At 33.3% G+C, this 24,254-nt stretch overlaps 1 protein-coding gene across 3 annotated transcripts; it reads right to left on the bottom strand.

Annotated features, from left to right (window-relative positions):
- Nucleotides 1-4,248: 4,248 nt before the first annotated feature.
- On the bottom strand, nucleotides 4,249-23,936 carry LOC130623585 (DNA repair and recombination protein RAD54B-like). 3 transcript variants are annotated; one of them, XM_057439090.1, is made up of 25 exons: nucleotides 22,040-23,936; nucleotides 19,705-19,726; nucleotides 19,253-19,274; nucleotides 15,348-15,402; nucleotides 14,951-15,038; nucleotides 14,244-14,349; nucleotides 13,937-13,983; nucleotides 13,291-13,371; nucleotides 12,739-12,872; nucleotides 12,450-12,497; nucleotides 12,053-12,134; nucleotides 11,835-11,915; nucleotides 11,291-11,552; nucleotides 11,094-11,200; nucleotides 10,893-10,965; nucleotides 10,300-10,508; nucleotides 8,664-8,813; nucleotides 8,364-8,490; nucleotides 7,950-8,056; nucleotides 7,815-7,880; nucleotides 7,149-7,262; nucleotides 6,896-6,964; nucleotides 6,574-6,639; nucleotides 5,654-5,722; nucleotides 4,249-5,473 (listed from the first exon to the last, which is right to left on the bottom strand). In XM_057439090.1, exons 4-25 carry the CDS (start codon nucleotides 15,359-15,361, stop codon nucleotides 5,411-5,413), a joined length of 2,163 nt encoding a protein of 720 aa, XP_057295073.1. In that variant the 5' UTR covers nucleotides 15,362-15,402; nucleotides 19,253-19,274; nucleotides 19,705-19,726; nucleotides 22,040-23,936; the 3' UTR covers nucleotides 4,249-5,410. The 3 variants fall into 3 exon arrangements, with proteins under 3 accessions (XP_057295073.1, XP_057295071.1, XP_057295072.1); XM_057439088.1 differs by lacking the exon at nucleotides 22,040-23,936 and adding an exon at nucleotides 21,611-22,022; XM_057439089.1 differs by lacking the exons at nucleotides 19,253-19,274; nucleotides 19,705-19,726; nucleotides 22,040-23,936 and adding an exon at nucleotides 21,611-21,714.
- Between the last annotated feature and the right edge of the window lie 318 nt (nucleotides 23,937-24,254).

The following is a 24,254-nucleotide window of genomic DNA, read 5'->3' as shown; positions in this document are numbered from 1 at the left end:
CTGATAACATAAATGGCTAGTTTCGGACAAATAATTTTCAGATTGTGCAATAAAACTCTTCTGTTCAAACTATTGAAAGCATTTGATGCGTCTACTAAAAGTACACCATCAGTTTCTTCATCTTCGAATATATCCTTCATTGCATGAACCGCTGCTTTGCACCCGGAGTCTTGTCCAGCACATAATTGGAGATTTCCAGCTGCATCGATAACGTCGCGTTTAACAAGACACATTATGGATTTGCCAATGATTCGTCTTAATACCTCCCCAATACCAATGGGGCGCACACCAGGTGATTTGTCCAAGGGTATCAGGCGACAAGCAGTATAGCATTCTAGAGAATTGTCTCTCTCACTAATTTCTTCTATACACAAGGTTCTAGTCATTTTAGCGATAGCATTGCATTAATCTGTAGAGCATGAACCAAATGATTTCGATACCAATATTCTTCTCCACCCATCAGCGTCCAGATTTAATGGTCCAGCAGCACCTTTCGTTCTCAAGGCAGCTTTTCGTATCGTATCACCGGTTAATTCATTAAATGCAGCACTATCAATCAATTCAACAGGTCCTTGAAGAATAAATTCATTCTTTCGCCGCAGGGTGTTTCATTTTCAAAATTCTTTTAGTATCATCATTAATTTGCAATATGCCCTGTTTTCCTTCACATGATGGTAGCTTCAATGCCGCGTTCACTTTTCCTGAAAACATCAAATTTCTAAAAAGATTTTGCTAGAGATTCTGTCGATCTTTGATTTCTGCCAGCTATTAGATTTTTTTGAAACGCTTTGGATTCTCTGACAATTGCATCAACATGACATGACAATGCATTGAGCATGCATTGTCATGTCATGTTGGTGGTTTCGTGAATATTCGACACAACGAACTGCGCGATCTGATGGTTACCTTATGGCAGGAGGTATGCAGAGACATACGCTGTGAACCTCCCCTGATTCCCCTGACCACTGAAGCAACTGATTTTCCCCGTTCTGCAGTTACAGACACTGAAGCAAGAGCTGACATAAGTGTAAGAAGTTTTTGGCAGAGAGGACAACAAGCATTTTTAGATGTAAGGATTTTTAATCCCATTGCTCCAAGTTATCGACGCCAAACAATGTCATCATTATTTACTTCTCAAGAAAAAGAAAAAAAAAAGATCTTATAACAGACGCATCATAGACGAACATGGGACGTTTACACCTTTGATATTTAGCATCAACGGGGGTATGAGTCGATAAACAAGTATTTTCGTATCCAGACTAGCCGACATGATCGCGGAAAAAAGAGATGAAACAAAGGGAGAAGTTGTAACGTGGCTGAGACGCAAAATTTCGTGTAGTTTGGTGCGTTCGGCCATTCTATGTCTGCGTGGTTCCAGAAACTATTCCGTCCGTAGCATGTGCGACGACGACGTGCGGATTACAAATGAGTTAGCAATAATCCGAGAAAGTTGAACTGTTAAATCGATATTATAGTTTATGTTGTGTCGTCCAGTAATGTCAACTATCAATGTTTTTTGTTATCTTTCCACGTATAACGTCTACGTCCTTTAGTGGTGTATTGTAAAAAGATTATTTAGTTAAATAACTACCGTACAGTTAAAAAAAAAATAAAAGAAATAACGGTATGGCTTGATGTCAAATTCTTACACAGTACAGAGGAAATTGGTATTCAGTTTAAAATTTCTCCAAAAGAGTATGAACACCTGTCAAAAACTAATGCTTGTTATTTCAATATATAATTTGTTACTTTACTTATCTACATAATAATACGCCAGTTCCGTGTCTCTGTGACAGGCAAAGTTGATATGCTTATTTTTCTTTGATGTGGCCGAAAAATGCATGTCTAATATGTTAAACTTTCTGACGTTACGGCGCGAAGTCAATAACACTACTTTCACGTCAATATCCTATATTAAATTAATGAAGCCAATGATTTTTCACCGCGTGGGTAACTAGGAACCACCTGGACCAATTTAAGTAATTTTCCCAAACTTGGGTCCCCGAATCCGTTTCGGAATGGACGGGTTGATGACGTCATCAAAAAACATTTAAACCCAAATATCTCTGCAACCGTTTGTCAAAAGTACATGATCCTATACATTTTCTTGATCAGCGTTTCAAGATCTACACGATGAAAGCAAAGTGTATACAAGTTTCTAAAAATTTTTTTTGGGTTTTTGACGGGCCATTGCTGACGTCAGCAAAATTTTTAAACCCTTATATTTCATTAATTGTTCATCAAAACCACACGATTATAAACATTTTCTTGATCAGCAGTGAAGCTCTACACAATGAAGGAAACATGAAAACAAGTTTCTCAATTTATTTATTGTGTATTTGCACTGCTGAAGTCAGCAAAAAGTCTAAAACAACCTATTTTTTCATTGTCCTTCGGCCTAAGTGGATTACTCCACGGGCCTTATCGACTAGTCTATATAATAATGCGCCAGTTCCGTGTCTCTGTGGCAGGCAAAGTCGATGTGCTCATTTTTCTTTGATGCTGCCGAAAAATGCATGTCTAATATGTTAAATTTTCTGACGTTACGTCGCGATGTAAATAACACTACTTTAACACCAATATCTTACATTAAATTAGTGAAGCCATTGCAGTGCACCTAAAACTTTGAGGTCAAATAACTTGGAAACGAGGTGGTGACGTCAATGATTTTTCACCGCGTGGGTAACTAGGGACCACCTAGGACCAATTTGGGTAAGTTTCTCAAACCTGGGTCCCGCAATCCGTTTCGGAATGGACGGGTTAATGACGTCATCAAAAAACTTTTTAACCCTAATATCCCTGCATCCGTTTGTCAAAAGTAAAGTTTCAAGATCTATACGATGAAGGCATTTTCTTGATCAGCGTTTCAAAATCTACACGATGAAAGCAAAGTGTATACAAATTTCTAAAAAATTTTTTGGGGTTTTTGACGGGCCATTGCTGACGTCAGCAAAATTTTTAAACCCTTATATTTCATTAATCGTTCATCAAAACCACACGATTATAAACATTTTCTTGATCAGCAGTGAAGCTCTACACAATGAAGGAAACATAAAAACAAGTTTCTCAATTTATTTATTGTGTATCTGCACTGCTGAAGTCAGCAAAAAGTCTAAAACAACCTATTTTTCCATTGTCCTTCTGCCTAAGTGGATTACTCCACGGGCCTTATCGACTAGTCTATATAATAATACGCCAGTTCTGTCTGTGACTTTTGCAAAGTGGATAAAATTTATTTGATAAAGTCTATAAAACATCGCCTATAAATTTGTTCTGTAAATTAGCAAACTTTGACGTTAGATCAATATTGACGTCAAAGGAAAATATATTAAGATTAGTGAAGCCATTGCATTGCACTTTTAAATTTTAGGCTAAATAACTTGGAAACGGTTGGAAATAACTGACGTCATCTCCTGCGTGGGTAACTAGGGACCACCTAGGACCACTTTGGGTAAGTTCCTAAAACCTGGGTTCCGCAATCCGTTTCGGAATGGACGGGTTAATGACGTCATCAAAAAACATTTAAACCCCAATATCTCTGCAACTGTTTGTCAAAAATACATGATCCTATACATTTTCTTGATCAGCGTTACAAGATCTATACCATAATGGCAACAGGTATTTTTATACCTGTTGCCATTATGGTATAGATTTTAGGTTTTGACGGGCGATTGCTGACGTCAGCAAAATATTTATACCCTTATATCTCATTACCGCTCGTCTGAAGCACAAGATCATATACATTTTCTTGATCAGCAGTTTAAGCTCTACACAATAGGGGCAATGTAAAAACAAGGTTCTCATTGATTTTTTGGGTTGCCGACGTCATCAAAATTTAAATGACGCTTCTTTTTTTTTATTCTGCTTTAGTGGATTTTTCCACGGGCCTAATCGACTAGATTTTAATATTAATTGCTTAGCAATTCTGCAAAGTATAGTCGTTTATAAAAACATACGTATACACCATTAAATAACAATACTTTTCAATCATATATACGTTACGGTTTGTTTTCCGCTTCGTATTTGTCACTTGACATGTCATAGGATCAAACATTTTGAGTTTTGCATTCACGTTATTTTTCCGTTCTTGTCAGATATTGGCAGAGTGAACAAAAGGGTGCATAACATTTTCTGGATTTGACTACCCCAACTGGTCGTACCTCTAATACCCTAAATTAGTTATTCACTATTTTATGCTGACGAGCAGACCCGTGGATTATTTTTTTATATTTGCTCTAGACTACTCACCAACAAAGTGCTGCCAAGACAGCACCGTCGGAACACGAAACTATTTCACCACGCTACAACAAAACAAGTGGTTTAGCAGAAGAGAGCACGTCTGGTCTCAACACGTACACTCAGCAACAACCACAACAACAGAACTGCAATGAAACCAGTAGTAAAAACGTTCACCTAAAACATCAACTTTTTTGGTATCCATTCTGATCGTCTTTTTGGCAATTTTGTCCTTGTAATGGTCACACTTGCTTTCCACAATACGATTGACTTGCCAAATAAGCGATTAATTTAAAATTTCTCGCAGTGTTGTTGTAATATCGTAGAATCAATAAACGAATATTCAAACTGACAATTCATTAGAGTTACCTCAGAATAACTGTTTTTTATTACGCCACAGAATATAAACATATACTCAGAATACACTACTTCTCGAAAACTGTGCCTGCTTTAGTTTGTGTGACTATATATAAAATATTTGTAAGTTATAACATGTTAGATCTAACGGCAATACAAGACACATGATGGCGATATTACTCATATGCGCTGTTTTTCTACTTATACATATTCACATAAAAAATACAGTGGACTCTCTATAACTCGAACTCTCACGGGAAATCAGAAATCGTTCGACTTATGGAGCGGTTCGAGTAATGGAGAGTTTGGAAATTTTGCTAAGTACCACAGACGCCATTTTATTCATGAGAATGAGAACTTTAAAACAAGAATATTTGTAAACACACCACTTGACATTCGGCGCGTTCGAATGACTTATCGTTCGAATGATCTAAGGGGCCGAACACACGTAGAAAATATTCGAATCAGAAAAAAACTCTGAAATTCTTCAATTTTCAGATTGTTCGAGTTATGAAGAGCGAAAATAGCCTAATATGCTTTCACTAGTCGTTGCCCGTGGAAAAATTCACGGGTTTGCCCGTCCTTTAAATTTACCCGTGGCGACAAAGTGGAAAAAATATATCGCATTTGATATTCGTGTTTCCGTAGCACGATTTTCTAACTCAGCGGGAGGTCCGCGCAGAGATTATTATTAAAGAGATTCGAGTTAAAGGGTTTCGAGTTATGGAGAGTCCACTGTATATTTAAAAATATAAATTATATATATATAAAATTTTATAATAACCAATTGTCAGCATGACTATCCATTGTTTTTAATTTAACATGAGCTTTTATTTCTGAAGATAAACGAAATGTTTTCACAACTTTTCAATCCCTCATCCTACAAAAGTGGAGAATTTTGATTAGAAAAAACTGTATAAGGCAAGAAAGAGTTTTGTGTGATTGAAAATGGAACTAATTGTATTTTCACGTTTTCGAATACAAGTCCAAATTTAATTGATTATCAGCATTAATTACGAGCGTCGTAACGAGCGAAAGAAGCTAAACGAAGTGGACTTACGATTGTTTCGTCACTTGTAATATCGTGTATGTGTTCCCATCGCATCAGTTCGGCCATTGACATGTTTTTCTGTAGAAAGAATAACACATTTCACATGAATTTTGTGAGAAAACAAAATCCTTATTTTTCTTTAATTTACTCGACTGATATGTCGAATATGTAACACGAATGGCAAAATGGCGACTAGTCGTTAGCCTGCAGAAAAATCCACGGGTCCGCTCGTCGAACGCATTCCGGTCCTTGAATTATTATATGTCGTACATTTTCTGGATACGCTATCTCATGCATCCTTAGCATAGGGTAGCGATTCGGCTACTATTTTGAACAAAACATTGGTGTAACAGAACATGGGTATAACAAAACATGGGTTTAACAAAACATGGGTATAAAAAAACATGGGTGTAACAAAACATGGGTGTAACACAACATGGGTATAACAAAACATGGGTATTCATAAACATGGGTATAACAAAACATGTGTATTCATAAACACGGGTATTCATAAACATGGGTATTCATATACACGGGTATTCAAAAACATGGGTATTCATATACATGGGTATTCATAAACATGGCTATAACAAACATGGGTATTCATAAACATGGGTATTCATAAACACGGGTATTTATAAACAAGGGTATAACAAAACATGGGTATTCATAAACACGGGTATAACAAAACATGGGTATTTATAAACATGGGTGTAACAAAACATGGGTATTCATTTCATAAACATGGGTATAACAAAACATGGGTATTCATAAACATGGATGTAACAAAACATGGGCATAACGAAACATGGGTATAAGAAAACATGGGTATAACAAAACATGGGTGTAACAAAACATGGGTATAACAAAACATGGGTATTTATAAAGGAGAAGATTATTTTTCTCATTTTGAAAACTTTTTATTTTACCGTTTGACGTTGATGTGAAGTTGTATCAGAATTCATAGATGCCTCTGTTCTTTCATCATTAGGATTCTAGTACAAAAAACACTATAGTGATTATGGATTTTTTCCCCGAAATTTTAACATGCTTTTGATCACGCCTTCATACTTTGTGACTATTAGTATAATTTGAATATCGCTTAGTTTGTCCGAAAACTGGACCCCATTCTTAAATTGGACATCGTTAAAATGTGACGTTTCAAGCTGACGGAAGGAATTTTCGAACAAAAAAATTACACCCTTTCCCACGTCATTCTCAGTTGCCACTTGTATAAAAAGTTCTACTTACACTGGTACAATCACATTCCAGCAGTTCGTGAGTACAACATGTAGCAGATGGTTTAAAGGTAAACAGATCCTAAAAAAGGACAAAGTTATATCTTGGCAGAGTAAGGTAAAACTCGTGACTTTAAAAGCAATTTCGTGCAGATTTTACATGGGAAAGTATAGAAGTGGTAAGAACGATTATGTGCTACAAAGAATTCATATTATCAAGTAAACCTTATTTTGTTTTATGAAGTGCAATCCTAAAAAAAACCTACCCTTAAATTTTCTTTCGAAAACTCCACCGTTTCGCTTAACAATGAATCCACCACTGCGCAACTTAAGCCTTGTTTTATGACTTGTCTTTGATACATTTTTTCTTCAATCGTACCCTGACGAAAAATAAATATATTCAGATATCACATACTACAGCAACACGGACTTTGTTGTGATTCAAATCCAAACAATAAAAAGGAAGAGAACAATACCAGTACGTTCTTAAAAGATAAGTGGGTGGGTTAATCCTACTGTAAGCTTCTCTGGGTTATGGTAAAAAATTAACGCCCCCTTTTATTAACGCCAATTTGCAGTTTTGGATGAAAAGTAATTTCCTTGATGATTACCATGATTAGGGAATTAGATGATTAGTATACTACTTTTCTGCAGACCATATTTTCTTCACTTACGTTGGAGGAAGGACAAAAAGGAAAAAAAAGGAATTATATTAATAACGTATTTTCGTGTTAACAATGGGGAAAATAGTTTTGTGATAACAGGTTGCGATCAGCGATCAGCGTGAATTAAGGGTAATGAAAATTTTTAAAAACGCAAATGTTTCATCCAGAAAAACTGACAGTCATTTAAAATTGACTATGACAAGTCCATAGTTTCAAAACAAATTGATGGACGCCAATTTAATGGCAAAGCATATGAATAGTACTTACTGTGAGTAAAAATCTATAAATATCCACTTGACGTTTTTGACCATCGCGCCATACTCGAGCCATAGCCTTTATAACAAATAAATATAAAAAACACCCAGCAAATTAAGGGCCATAAAAATAACATCTCCTTTTAACCTGTATATCGTTGGCTGGATTCCAGTCGATATCGTACAAAACGAGCTTCGATGCGCCTGTCAAATTTAAACCAATACCACCTGCTTTTGAGCTGAGGAGAAAAACATCTAAAAAGTAGGACAAAAAAATAATAAACGCAATTAACAAACAGAAACTATTAATTAACGAGAAATTAAAATTCAAGTCCGGGTCGCCACTCCTTTCTTCAGGTTAAATTTCAGGAGATTAGAGAACTTTTGAGAATTCTCAACCTTTTCAGGGAGATTACGGTATCCCCCCATCACCAAAAAATGGAAAATTTGAGTTGATTTTGATATTTTTGTAAGAAAATCGAAAAAATTTGACATTTTAAAACTAATCAAAATTAAATATTACTAGATTTGAAGACACACGACAACAAAAAAAATAGCTCACCAACATCACTCTTTTTATCGTTAAACCGATCAACAAGATCTTGTCTTGACTTAACCTGGGTTTGTCCGTCCAGTCTTATGTGGTTACACGACGAATAATTGCAAAATTCTTGAAGAATGTCTAGCATCTAAACACACCATGGTAATTGTAAATTTCGTGTTTCCACAAAGTTTAAAATCCAAGATGATGCTTGCCATTCAGGCGAAACAACAATGTATTGTACTTGCGCAAACGAACAAACGAACGAACGAACGATATGGATATTGCTCGTATCTACACCCCCTACTGAACTAATACTACCTTCGTTGAATTCGAGACAATGACAACTTTCTCCTTCTGTGATATAAATCTTTCCAACAGCTGACTCAGCACATTAAACTTTGCAGAATGATGACTGTGTATAGATGATGAATAATCTTCAGGAAATAAGGGCAAAAGGTTGTCGTATATCTAAAACAAAACGTGGATGAAAAATAGTTATATAACATAGGTTTACATCAGACGAGTTATATAACATAGGTGTACATCAGACGAGTTATATAACATAGGTGTACATCAGACGAGTTATATTACACGTTTTAGGCACTAACACGTTGTTTTTTTGAAATTTTTTTGAACAAATTTGGAGGTTAGTTAGCGCGGTAGTGAGGAAGATCTGGTTTTTGTTTTTGTTTGAATGTTAAGTTTATCGGACAATTTTTTAATAATATATTGCGCAGTTTAACCCTAATATACCTGGGGGCACAAAGTAACGGCTGTTTATTTGACTAGGCATAACTTACGTTGGACACATACATCATGTTAAATGACATAAGTGTCAATATTTCTAAAAAATGGATCTTTTCACCTGTATCGTTAAAATAGCAAACTTTCTTTCAGATATGACGTCAATTTAATATCAATGACGTCATTAAAACTCAGTTTTCAAAACTCATATCGACTCAATTTTTGGTACACAATGCACATGTCTGCCAAGAATCAAGTTTGTTGCATCAGTAACACCTGAGAAATTAAAGTATATCTGAAAGTGGTTAGAATGACCTATCTTAGGACTATATGACGTCATTTCAGATCCTCGTAACGCCATCAAAATATTTTTTACCTGGAATGAGTTTGTATTATTATATTTTACAGCTGTACCATCACTCAAGCGTAAGTAGTTTTGGATTCATTACCCGCGAGCGCTTTATCACCTTGAAACGCTTTAATATATTACGAGTTCTGATTTCAATTTTTTTAAAAGAAATCAACCTTTAAGAAAAATGAGGCCGAGAATGTCTAACTCGCGAAATAATAGAATAATTTAAGAAGCAAATATATTATTATTATTCCGAATATTCATACAGGATATAACCACTTCTGTGTTGGAAACACTGGTGTCAATGTGGGTCCTGTGTTCAGAACGTATACATTCAGTACACACAGGGATTGCCTACCCAATTTCCCTCACATGGCATGGGTTGACCCGTAGCTGTGAAGGCACTTGGTAAACAGAAAAATAATAGAAAATAATTATAAGAGAGATAATAATGTGACAATAATTAATTCCTTTTTAATGGAAATTTTGAGAGTGTTTCAACTGAATGAAATGTGCTTTCCATAATAATCGTTCAAAACAAAAGGAGAGAAGAAGTAATTAAAAACTTTTTGTTTGGAGTGTGTGGAACCAAGCAAGTGTAGATGACATCTTCCAAAAAATATAAACGTGCCAGAGAAAATTTTTAATTCCCTTATGTCATCATACCCACCCCCCATTATTAAGTAGAAACATTTTCAACAACTGCCTTCTCTTTGATGACGTAATTTATGAACGATCCCCAACCTAACAGGACTCTAAGTAGAAAGCATTTTAAGGGGTCTGTAAATCTCCAGAAAATCTCCTCCAAAGTTAAGAAACACCCAGGCTCAAACCGAAATATTTACCATGTCCACATACCGAGTGTTCTTCCACACTGCAATGTTTTTTTGCACAGTTAAACAATAGTTTTGGATGGTTGCAAAGTTTCTTTAGTGCACTGATGCAAACTAAGTGTTTGGATGTATTCCTGGTATTCAGCAGACAAGCACGAACCAGCCTCGATCTGAGAAGATGTTGATATAATCTGAGCTGTACGTCAGTCATTTGGATAAAAATGGCGTATTCAACTAAGAATAAAAATTTTCAAAATTAGAAACGAAAACAAATGAATGTTAAAATAAGCTTGTGTTAATTGTGTAGTATTTTTAGTTTACTAGTCGTTAGCCCCTGGAAAATCCATGATTCGGTTTTGGCAAACAGACAGACAACGGCTATTATTATAGAGAAGTTCTTCATAAAATAAAAAAAGTTGTGAACAGGCAAACAGTATGCAAACGATATTTCACTAACGAAAAAACCTTTGGAAATACAAAGTAACTGGAAAAAACATAACTGTGTTAAGGAAACATGATTAGTTCCAGCATAAGAAAATCAGTCATCTTTGTTATCCTAGCCTTTGTCATCCATGCGGCGGAAACTTTATTCAATAAATAAATAAAATAATACGATACCTTTAGGTGGTAGGTAGGCTTTATTGATTTCTGCCGTTCTGCGCAAACAAAAGGTACTTGTCAATCGACTGAGCTAAAAAAAAGCGAAATAAAATAAATAGTTGGACAGGTGTGCAGAAACATTATTTTCACATCTTCGATTCTTGAAGTACTTATTATAACTGTTTTCTATTTGTAAACCTAACATTCAATTTGACTGACCTCTTCAGCTCTGCTTGTACCCAGTTCTTTTTCAGCACTACTACAATGTGGTTGTTGACTGGTCGCGATTGGCTCTGCGAAAACCTTCTTAAATGCAGCTAGTAAGCCTTCAAAACAATAACAAAGATTATTTAGGGCAAGACCTTTTTTGCAAAGATATTATTGTTTGAAAAAACGAACATAACAGATATTGCTACCTAAAATTCCTGGATTTGCCATCTCAGCGAGTGCATAAAATTCTTGTAAGTTGTTTTGTATAGGAGTGCCAGTCAACAAAACCCTTTTCGTTACTGCTAAACTTGATACAGCTGTAGCCGTTTTAACAGCAGCGTTTTTCAATCTATGAGCTTCGTCGCATATGATCATATCAAATTTTATTTTGCGAATATCGTCTATACAACGCAGAAACATTTCATAACTGATAATTAGGACAGGAGATTTGGGACGCAGCAGAAATTCCTAAAATATAGAATGGATTTAACCTTCGTATTTTGTAACTATCTATATTGCAATATTGTTGCTTCCACCTGCCACCCTTCTTTTGCCTACCTGTCAAAATAGTATTCAAGTTGCGCAATTTTTTTATTTATAAAAAACTAACCTTTGTTGTTATTTTTTATTAGTGTTATCAAATTCATCCCCTCAAGTTAGGTAGCATATAATTCAGAACATTTTAATGCAAGCTATAACTAAATGCGAGTATGGGTAACGAGACAGAAAGAATGACTCCTTAATACTTACATCTACTCTGTTGCTACTATCAACTGCGAATGGTAAGATTCGCTCGCTGCCTAACCATTTGATAAATTCCTTACACCAGTTCTAAATTCATATAAGAGTGAAACATCTAAACATACAAAAGGAAATTACACTTCTGTGTTTAACAATGAATGTCTTGATTACATTGACACACTATAGAAGTTATAGAACTGTTAAGATTACTAAAACACCTTTTATACCTTGACTAAACTTCCTGGAGTTACAATGACGATTTTCTTAACTACAGGAACTCCATTGTAGGGCCCTTGTTTTAGCAGCGTCCTATGAGATTAAAATGTCTAACAATATCTAGATAAAACTAACAGTGTATAGTACGCTGGTGAAAAGTTAAATGGATGACATAGCGCTTACCACAATTTATCCCAGACGGTGTATGAATACCTTTTAGCATATAAATCCTAATTATTTGTTTTCTTAACTGCGTCCATTATATATACCAAAAAACTCAGTAATCTCAAATGAAATCCGACAATAATAATAACATGAACAGCAAAAAAAAAAAAACAATCTAAAACAACAATAAACACAACAAAAACAACAACAAAAATAACAACAACAACAATAAAGAAAACTCACCATACAAGAGCTATGCATTGCAACGTTTTTCCTAGCCCCATCTCGTCTCTAAAAACATAAAATGTATATTTCATAATATCCTTCTGGCATGGTAAAAACATCTATATTTCGTTTTCAAGAATAATGTTAGAAATTACGAAGTTTTTTTATAAGAAAAAAGAGGCTCAGATTATAGATAATATCAGTTCCAATTCTAAAACAAGTAAGATGTTAAAGCAAAAAAAGTAAATTTACAAATTGACAGAAAAGTATTATAATGTGCATCACTTATACTTCAGTCTTCACGTACGCTAAAAGGGCACCATGGCCAATAGTATTTTTGAAGCCCATCACACAAGTGTACAGGAATGTGACACCTTCTCTCTGATGTGGGCGTAGGTAATATGAAATAAAAGGATCGACAACAACATCTACCACATTGCACTAAGAAATAAAAAAACATAGTGTATTCAAAGCAAATGTATGGTATCGCCTTCTACCAGTTATGACATTTGTTTCTTAGTGTACAACTGATTTCTACATCTGATTTCAAACCAGATATAAGTTCATGGAAAGGATTTGAAATATGAAGCTGTATGGACAGAAAGAAGTTTTTTTTGCAACTAATACTCAGGCAAAAAATTGTATATTTTCGCAACATATACTTGAATGTTGATAAAAAAACTAACCTGAAAAAATACGCTGGAAAAAACTGAAAAAAATTGATTTCACTAGCCTAAAATATTGCCCTGTAAAATGCCTTGTCTTTAAGATATGAAACAAGGAAATCTATGACTGGTAATTATTTATAAAAGTTCGAAAAAGGACAATTACTAGATATGAAGCGATTAGACATTCTTACCTGACTTTGTAATGGTGGGCGAGGCATAACTAATGCACCAACTTTGCTCGGATCATGTCTAGGTTTTGCAACAGCTTTTTTCTTACAAAAAAGAAACAATATAACTATTCACACCAGATGTAAATATAACAACATTAGAGAAACTTTGAGGTAAAAAAAACAAGCCATGTTTTTTTCTATAAAAAAATCCTCTTTTAAGAAACATTAGTCTCAAAAACCTTTAAAATTAAAAAGATGTGAAGAATCATGCTTAGCCTATACTCTTTCGGGACCCAATAAGTCTGGTTTCAAAGCAAATAGTTAATGCATGTAAGGATTTTATACAGTTTTTAAAAGAAGAGAAAGAAATGTTTTTTTTTCTCTCCAAAGAAAATTCACTTAAAAACAAATGATAAAATCTGTAATGTATAAGAATTTATAAGAATATCAGACTGGGATTCTATGTTAAAAGCAAAAGGTCTATTGTTTAAAACATAGGAAAAATAACAATAATGACTAGCCTGAGAATTTAAGTATTTTTATAAAAAAGTGTGTATAATATATACAAATACTAAGCGTCCATTAAACATCAGGGCTCCAATTAATCTGTCCATCAAGAATCATAATTCTTATAATTCTTATAAGCAGAAATGGAAAATTATCACACCTTTGCTGTAAAACTTTGTTGATGCGGTGTGAAAGGTTTGATTTCTCCTAAATGATATTGAATTTTGCTTTGATACAAAATCGACATGTTTCCAACTACTTTAAAAAACTTTGAATCAATGTATCAATCAAACTCCTCCTCAACGTCATTGACATTTTAACTTGTCTTCAAGAATAAGAATAAGAATAATTACAAAATCCTGACACAGAGTGTTATGTACAATGACAAGAGGCTACTTAAAGTGCTAAGGATATCTAAACCTTATATTCAAAAGTAAAAGCACAATTAAGCAACATAATTCATCAACCTTTAAATCTTCGTTGCACTTTGAAATGTGAGTCCGCTGTCCTGTCGCCTACTTCAGAAAAACATTTTTCAGATTGGTAATCAGCTTTATCGACTTTTCCCTGTACCTAATTGGAAAAAAATATATGCTACTGGCAAGATTAGGAACATTATAAGTTAAAAAATGTAATTGTGACATACACAAGGGTCATTCCATGTGAAGTTGAAGAGAGGTCCCAGATATAATGTGATAACGTTACCTTATACATTCTCAGTGCTTTGTATTTCTTCATTAGTTTTAGTTTAACCTTCAAATTTTTTATAGTAATGCATAATCAACAAATTTTTTTTTATATTAAATGCCCCGATTTCAGTTTTCTATAGTGTTTATAGAGATGTTTCAATTAATAATTTTAAAGATGTTTATTCTTTTCTTGTTTTGGTTGTTACATTGGTGTTAATCAATGCATCCGTTTTCGTTCAGTAAAGTAGAAACACGCAAGAAATCTCGGTGGACAGCTAAATTCTATTCGTTTTAAACTTGACATAAGGAGGAAAAAAAATCGACAAGTTCAGTAATGTAAATAGGGTGCTACTTAAAAGTGCCTTGACTTCTTCTTCTTATAACGTATACAGTTTCATTAACTTTAATTAGGCTAACAGCTTGACTTTAAATCAAAGAGAAAGTTGATTTAAAAGGAGTGTAATATTTATATTAAAAACTCATACTTCTATTTCTTTTCCACACACTATTAATGTGCTACCATCATCAAGTTCAGTGAGGTCTGACGTTTTATATCCTGACCCTTTGGCTATTCTAGAAAATGAAGAAAACATGCTATCTAATAAAAACGTATACAGATTTAATAATTTAAAAGATTAACTTTTGGCAAAATAAACATCGAATTACTGTAAATTCTGTGCAGTATTTTGCAAATTGGGGCATTGCCCATCATGTATAAACTTTTTATCTTCGGATTATCAAAAATGTTGATCTGTGTTAAAAAAAAATCAACACTGACCTCTAATAAAAACCACGCCCAAAATTTTACATTTGTGATAAATGTTTGTAATTGAAATGGAATTTATAATTGAAATAAAAAACAAATAGATAACATATACACACTCTTTTCCCTCCATATCTTTTAAAACAACACTTTTGCCTCTCGTAATCAGCAAACCTAAAACAGTGGGGAGGAAAATATAAGATGCAACTTAAAACGTATTCTGTACTATTAAATTTTTAGAAGTTTTTGTAATCATTTAAAAAGTATGTAAAAAGTATGATAGATTCTTAAACATAATGCTGATCTTCGATATAATTTCTTTTTGTGAATCAAATCCGTAAGGAGAAAAAATAATTGTGCTGGGTTAACACAAGGCTATTATTTTGTTGCAGTAGAATTTATGTTTACTAGTATATAGTTGCAACTACTTGCCGCCTTGTTTACCATGATACGACAGTTGCTCTTTCAAATCTGATACATATGCACCCCTTATTTTCCAAAGCGGTGATTAGCCCCAACACCAACCTTGACCCCAGGGCTGGTTCTCTTTTTATAAACCCTGGGGACGAGGTTGCACCAACACGCGAAGTGCACAATGAAAGGATACTCAGTGCGTTTTATCTAATCACGTGTGAACATTCTACCTCCGCAAGCTTCTATGTTAGGTTTAAATCTGCAAGTTACATGCACATTCGATTTTGTTTCTAGTGGATTTTTTCAAGAGCAGCAAACAGTCTATAACTATTAGGATCCGGAAAGAATAACAAAATATTTCCAGTGAAGTTTTTTAAAGAATTATTTTGCACAGTATTATATACAGTGATATATGGCTGAATTTCTTGCTACATTCTACCTCACTATAAATTGGATTATATTTATACTGTTTTGCATGCACAAATTGATACTTTCAAAATGTTTAAAATGCAGTCTGTGAAGCATTTAAAATAAAACTTTATAAATATTTATTTAAAAAAGGAATTAAAAAATCCCAATCAAAAAATAAGATTTTAGGACAAATAACACTTTTTTCAGACACACGCATAAAAAATGTAAAAGTATATATCATACAGCATAAAAATATAGAAAAAAATCAGGCCAACGATTACTTTAAAAATATAAAAGCTGCAGGTCTACTATAGACCTGCTGCTTTAATATTTTTAAATCAAATTTATAGCTTAAAAAATTTAAAGGCATAATCTATAAAATCTGCAAAAGCAAAATCTATAGATATATGCATCAGTTCATGTTATGGTGGCAAGTTTTTCTGCAACTTTAAGCCAAAAAACCTTGTGGTTTACTGGTTGTAACGTATCAGAAGGAATTTTCCTTTAATCATTCACAAGTACGTCCTTTATATTTCCAGTTAGGATCTCCATTAAATTTTGACTCCAAAAAAATATTTAATTGATCAAATAAGCAATCCAAAAATGAAGTTATAGTTTAAGGATTAACCAGTCACATGCGGGTAAAGCAGACAAAAATCATTTGTCAACAACTATATAATGGGTCTATTCAAAAATGCGTACATATTATAAATCGTCAATCTTATACTCCATTGTATGCTTTGCTTTCGACTTACCCCTTTCCAGAGTTTCAGATCACCCTCCCTGAAAAATCAACTTAATGACTATTAATTATAACACGTTACTTGAAAAAAGGACAATTGGTAACTGTGGCAGGTCTAAGGTGTTAAAGTTGATATAACCACACACTTTTTGCAGAAAGGATACCTAAAAAAACCGCAATAATTTTTTAAAGCGTATATAGATATGTAAGCCCTTCGAAGATCCCCTTTTCCTTGTACACTTTGATACGCTTTTACCCTACCTCTCCGCCTCTTTTTTCTTTGAGCATGCTAGCTACATTACTTTCTGTGAAAGAGCTGATAAACCTTTGTTGCTGCAAAGCTAAATGGACGTTTGTCATGGTGGGTGGGTGGTTTCGTGAAGAATGCCAGGAGCAACTGTAAAATTTGTGCAGAAAAATCTTGGTTGTGACTCATAAATATATATTTATGAGTGTTTAAATGCACACATATATAGATCTTCTTCCTACAGTACTCTGGTTTGTATTGCCCATAGTTAGTTCACCATTTACCTATGTGCCTTTTCTGGTCAGCAGCATATATTTTGGTCAGCAGTCTTGCTAGTATTTAAGCTGCAGTTGCCTCATGGTTTTCCTTTTCAGTTCTAGCAGTTTTTCTTCCTCCTCCCTCCCTGCTGCTATTATATATACCTCTATGTTTTCACATATTTTACGTTGTGAGCTATGCTATGTATATATATATTTTGTTCACGCTTATTAATATTATATAGAGATGTGTTATTACCTTGGCTTTGTTGTTGCTTATATTATATATGTGTTCTACTTTCATTTCATGCTTGTATATATTTTCAGCTATTACTATATACAAATGTTTTGTAACTTTTGTCCTATCTACAGCAATAGAACTGTACTCTACAATGATGAGTTTTTATGTGTGAGTTTAAATCATATAAAAGCTGCAAACGCAAATACGCACTTCTAGCTACACACAAATTATGCGAATTTCCAAGTGGACTCAGTGAGTAAGTGCGTAACTGTGTTGCAGTTTATATTTTATTAAATTTTTTTGTATACATTTTCTGAAGTTTAGCCGAACGTCAATTGGACGTTTGGAAAAATGCGAGTGCTCTCTCTTTCCCAAATCCAAACTTACACATTATTTTTGCACAGCTGAATTTCAGGGGTGACTACTTTACAGGACTTTACAGAACTTTACATAAAGTCAAACAATTAAAATACTGCAGCTACTTACATTACATAGACATATAGCTAGCTACCTCCAGACTGTAGGCTTTTTAAGCAGTGTTCAAATGATGAGTCCAGCATGGAAATTGATCTAGCTAGCTATCAACATTATCAACAAAGTATTTTTCACAGCTATGTAATGCAAGAATGTACAAAGTTGTCATCATTAAAAGATTCTTCCAGATCACTGTCATCATCGCATCAGTGTCAGTTACACAGTGATACTCACTCAAACCTTTCTATGGTATGGTCGCCGCCATGAGTTTGATTGCCCAAACCTGGCTTTTAAGTACAGCTTCACAATTAAATTTTTCTTAGGTTCTATTAGTTTATTTTAAAGTTTGTGCTGCTTCGAAGCTGTACTACTTAAGTAGTTTGTTTACACGAAATCAAGTAGCACAAAAAAAAATCTTTTTATTCTGGACTAAGAGCCGCCCTTATGGGGCGGCAATTAGTCCAGTGGTGCATATTTTGCCACTTTAATCCAATATTTAAATAGTCAAATTTGTTTGTTAAAATAGTCTGCCGTTCTGAATTTAAATTTTCCCGTTTCTCTCTTTTTAAAGCTCAAACATATGTGACAGTCTAAATTTCATAGATTTCCTTTACATGAAAAAATAATTGATTTCTGCAGCAGGGGAAAATTGGTTTAAGGTGGGATTTTATAGCAGTCTGTCTGTATTAACAAGGCATTATCAGTCAAGTGAGGTAACTAAAGTGTTCAGATATTTACACTGTTCTTAATTCACTGATATACTTTACATATTTGTGATAGGTATGAGCCTGAGACAAAACGGTTAAAAAATGATGCTTTAACAAAACCTTGCATCAGCCTCATAATTAGACAGAAACAAAAGAAACGAAATGCAAAGTGGCAATTTTGAAGCATGACTTTCTCCATCAGCATTGACAATTTTTTTGTGGGACATCCAGTGCCGGAGAAAAATTTTAAGGGGTCTCAGCAATTCTAGCCCTGTTATTCTAGTGTTATGCAGAACTGCAAACTATTAATCCAATATTTACCTTAAATTTGGAAAAAAAGGCAGCTTACTGCTCTCTTTTAAAGACATTAAGTTTAAGTCACATCTATTATTTGGGTGCATGAGTTTAGATGCCTATATTGGTATATCGATCAGCCAAAATCATTTCCACAAAGTCCAAAACAGGTCTTGGGCCAGAGCATAAAAATTACCAACAAGCACACATAAAAGTTGGAATATTAACAGCACCTACCATCACCTTCCCACTTCTTATGCTGAAAAAAATAACAAGTTTTATATTTAACACCTCTACTCTTTTAACCTTAAAAAATTAACTCACTCAGAGGATAAGTGAACTAATAACACACTTATAAATAAAATAAAAACATTATTGAAATGAAATAAAGCAGTAAACACCAAATTTTAAGGGAAGAAATTTGGGTGGGAAAGAAAGAAAATAGAATCTTAATATACGAAATTTTGGAATTTTGTATTTGGCAATTAGTACTTTTCTTTTTTAAAAACTAATTCTGGATTTAAAAAACAAATTGCATTTTTCTTTAAAGAAGAGCTTTAATCATCTACCAATCAAATCCTGCCAAATTTTCTTCCCTTCAATAATGTATATATGTGGTATTTATGCAACATATTGAGCAAAACATTGTCATGAACATTAAAAATTGATTATGTTGACGAAAGAATTACCTTTTTTGTAGACACTTTACACCTAAAACAAAAATGACATCACATTTAGAAAACACACTCAAAGAAATTAGTCTGCTGTGCAAAATATATGTTACTGCAGAAAATTTATCATTTCTTGAACATGCTATTATGTTCAAGAAATAATAAACTTTCCACAGTAATATGAATATATACTGAACAGACAAACCGAAATAATATCTTCAAAAATATATGTTGTATATGAATAGATCCTACACTGTACAAAAGAGGCTAATGGTGCCATGTGTAGCAAATGAGGCTATGAATCTGAATCTGGATCTGAAAAAAATCTTTTTCCAGGAAACTAAAAAAGAAACTGTAAATGAAAACTCTACTTTTTAGGTGGTTTTCTCTGTTTTTTTTTTGGTTTTTTTTTCAAGTTTGCTATAACTTTTGCCATATTTTAAGATTTTGAGTACAAATAAAAGGAAAATTCTTTGGTTCAACCAAACTGGATTAAAAAATGTCCCTAAAATGTTACTGTCAAACACACACCAAAGTTACTTTAACATTTCTAGTTTTTTTTCAGGGAATGGTATAACAAAGGTTTTCAAAAGGTCACCTAGTTTTATTTCAAGGTTTATAGGACAACCACCAAACAAACATTGGTCATTGTTATAAAGCAAGAAATAGTCCTATGTCTAGATAAGAACGTGTTCAAAGAAGTGCGCCATTTACTTCATTTTTTCCTTCTTTTAAAACTTTTTTGGAGAAAAGTAAATATCTCAAAATTCTTACTTCAAATTTTAGTGTTCTACAATGTGAGACAATCTGGTATAGTTACTTTTTATGTTTTTCAAGTGAGATTTCTAGGTTTACAAGCATTTGTATTTATCTTGCCATAAGGTAGCATAAGTGTGTTACCTGACACATTTCGAAAAAAACTGTTCTCAGATAATTGAACTTCGTAATTTTAGGTGAGAAAAATCATTGTGAAAACAAAGGCTTACATTTTTGAGTTTTTGTTTGATAAGATTTCTTTGTACAGGAACATCTTAAGACTGTCACTCAAATTTACACGAAATAAACACAAGACTTACAGTAAAACTCCATATTAAATAATACATTGATATATTAATTGAAATTTGGACTTTTTACAGAGAATATGCTATTACAGGGTGTGCACTCAATATTAACTCTTTATTTTCTTGACATTACTGGCATTTTCTTCACTTTTCCTTCACTTTTTCCTGCCATTCTCCTGGCAGTTTACCTATTTTTTTAAAATTCCTGGCATTTCTGAGTGGACACTGTATTAAAAAAATATCATTCAACCTTTTACAGCATTTGAATTAGCATATATTTCACAATTCATAACAAAAAAGCTCTCAACTAACTTTTCATTCATATTTTAATTTTTAATTTTATTCGTTTTTGTCTTAGGATGAAATGATAAAAAGATACAATGTGACACGCTAAAATGTTAGGATGACGAACAAAAACATTCTAAGTCTTGCACATTTGTTACCCCATCTGATATAAGCATTAAACATACAGATTAAAGTGTTGGTAATACCCCAGAACAACCCTGCCTAATGGCCTTTAATGCGACTTAAAATTCTTTAATCGATTTTCAGACGACAATGCAACTTTAAATTCTTTGGTGTGGTAATGCGTCTGGTGCTTAAAACTGTTTTGTGTGATAATGCATCCAAATTTGTGGAAAGTACAAAGGTGTTTCCGAAACAGTCAATTAAATCAATTTTCAGACAACATGCGTCTAAAATTGGCCTAAGATTTATGTCTAAGTTTACACCAGTAAGAGATTTATGTCCACTTAATTAACATGCTAAATTTAAAAGCACCTGTAAAACTTTAATTTCCTTTTGTAAAGTAGTTCCAAATAAATAAAAATTTAAATATATATATAAATTAATACATCGCTTACCAAACAACTGAAAAATAAAATTCATCCAAAATTTCATGTTGTGAATTGTTTGCTGCAACATTAGAAGAATTGCCTTTTGGATTTAATAAGTTCTCTCTGGTAGGATTTTGAAAAGTATGTTTTGGTTTTGTACTATTTGATTGAACTATTTCAACTATAGACCTGGTTGCCATGTCTCTACCTTTCAACTGGGCACTGTGACAAATACCGGATTCATGTGACAAGTCAAGTCCAAATTTACTAGCAAGATTATTATTAGTTTTTTTTGATTCCTCTTTTATAACATTTTCTTTAAAAGGAGTGCTGAACTTTGCTCTTTTCTGTTCTGTTTTTACCGATGGTGCAGCTGACCTTCTCATGCTTTAGACCTTTCAATTATTAAAAAGATACAACATGTTAAGAACAAAAAAATATATATTTAAAGCTTACCGTTAAAAAATACGCTAACATGCTCATAGCTGTATATTTCTATCAAGTTTGTATCATACATACATTCTTTAACATTTCACCACATAGTTTTAAATACATTATATATTTTTTTATAATTTGGAATAAAAATTGGAACAGATTTGTGCAAAAAAGATTTATGTTTTTATACTCTACGCATCATAATTCTGAGTTTTTTAAAAACTTGTTCAGTTTTCTTTTGTTGAAAATTGTATATGAATAAAAATCTTTTTTAGCACATTGGAAAAAAAAGGCTTATTTCTGATAATACTATCTCTAGAAAGGCCCACCTTTATTTCATATTATAATACTAATGTGGTACAAATAATAGAGTGGTTGTACAGACAAATTCAATTGAGTCTGGAGTGTTTATATCTTTGCCAAAAAATTAAAAAACTATCTCATTCAAAATTTGACAGTAAATTCACTTGCAAAATGAACCTGGAAATGAACAGTTTTGTACGTTTTGACTTTGTGTCTAACAATTTTTTTTGCAGGAATAATTTTTACTTTTTAGAAGTGAAATACTTCTCTGTAAGTTTCAAGCCAGTCAGACCTCAATCATCCAGTGTTTGTTTGTAAGGAAAGTATATGCTAGAAATAACCGTTTAATTTGTTTTTAATGGAAGAGTTGCTTTGTAATATAATGTTTTGATTTTGCATCAAAACGATGGAACACCCAAGGAAAAAGTATAAACAACAGACCACAATGATCTAAGATATTGAGTGAAAATAAAGAATGACGCTAAAATTGGTGAAGTCTGCTCTTAAACAGAGAAGATAACAATCAGGAAAAAAACAATTCCAGTGCTTTCTTTCTTTTCTTGCCTGTCTGGATGCGCGTGCATATGCAGAATTTTGTAAACATATGCAATCCATTCTAAAAAAAAGGTTTTTGTAGCTACTCACAATTTCAAATTATCTGAATAATTTTGTTTCTCATGGAAATCAAGTTTTTTAAAGCTAATTTAGCACCAAGAATAGCACTAAAGACTTTAATTTCTTTTGCTTATATTTGACCAGTACAAAAAAAAAATCCTAAAGCTTCGTATATAATGATAGCCTTGATAGTCTAGTAATAGCTAGCAAGTATACAACAAAAACCCACGTTTAGGAAAAAGGGAATTTCACATTGTCAAAGTAGGGTCCTTCTTTTATTATAACCTACAACACAAAATTGTGCTCTTAGCTAACTATAGCCTAATTTCTTAATGAATATACATTTTATCTCAAACAGAAATAGATTAAATGAATAAGGATTTTTTGTGAATTCCATTATTATGTAGTCAGCTTTAGACCAATGTTGAAATCGAAAACGAAATCATGGCGGGTTGCCAGGCCATAAACGCCTTGTAAACGCTGCACCCCTGATAAATACCGCTTTCAATGTACGCCGCATGTTTCGCAGGGGCGTACTTTAGGAGCAATGAAAAAGCCTTTATTCTGGATTCCACATTCTCGTCACCAGAACAAGTTTTTTTTCATTACGCTGTTGAGAAAGACAAATATCTTTTAACATGAAACAAGTCGCTTGTCTTATTGTTAGTTTTAACGTTGGATTCAAACCTAATTCTTTAACATTTCGACCAACAGGTCGTGCTGTTCTCTTGGAAGACCGGCTTCAGCTGCGTCCCCTGTTTTTTTTTCTTTTTTCTGACAATCTCGGACAATCTCTATACACGACGCAATAACAAATTCAATTGTAAAAAACTCTTCAAAATTATTTCTGATGTTCCTTGAAATTGGCAGCAAATTTCATCAACAAATTCCATTCCTTTTGATTCTAATCGACACTGCACTCCTCAGAGTTCTCACTTTTTTATAAGGAGCAGTAAAATCTGACTTGAAGATCTTATTGTTCGAGCGTTTTCCAGGCCTCTTTGTTGTTATTTCGTTTTTCATAATAAGAACACAACTTTATAATTCAATTTATTCTTATTTTTGGATTTTTTTATATGGAAACAGGTGTTTTTTGTTTCATGGAAGATAATTTGCACACTGAATTGTTCTTATTATATGACAAAATTAAGACTCAGGCTGTTCTTAGTTATGAAAATAATAATTTGAGCCTAAAGCTGTTCTTATTTTGTTCTCGTGTTCATATACAACTGTTCCTTTACAAAAAAACGTGCAGTTAAGAAGTGCATTGTATAAACGATCATTTAAAAAACAACAACAACAAACGCTGCTTCTACAG

The sequence above is a fragment of the Hydractinia symbiolongicarpus genome, chromosome 13 (assembly GCF_029227915.1).
Source record: "Hydractinia symbiolongicarpus strain clone_291-10 chromosome 13, HSymV2.1, whole genome shotgun sequence".
Lineage (NCBI taxonomy): Eukaryota > Metazoa > Cnidaria > Hydrozoa > Anthoathecata > Hydractiniidae > Hydractinia > Hydractinia symbiolongicarpus.
The sequence above is the reverse complement of the archived record's forward strand: the minus strand, read 5'-3'. Positions and strand labels throughout refer to the sequence as shown.

What these genes read in the sequence shown, in the direction of transcription:
- LOC130623585 (XM_057439088.1), bottom strand. Translation starts at nt 21,969, where the DNA reads ATGAGAAGGTCAGCTGCACCATCGGTAAAAACAGAACAGAAAAGAGCA. An exon ending in GGCCATGGTGCCCTTTTAGC is followed by an intron (nt 12,498 to 12,738) that starts GTACGTGAAGAC and finishes TTATGTTTTTAG; the next exon opens with AGACGAGATGGGGCTAGGAA. An exon ending in ATCCAGCCAACGATATACAG is followed by an intron (nt 7,881 to 7,949) that starts GTTAAAAGGAGA and finishes TTTGTTATAAAG; the next exon opens with GCTATGGCTCGAGTATGGCG.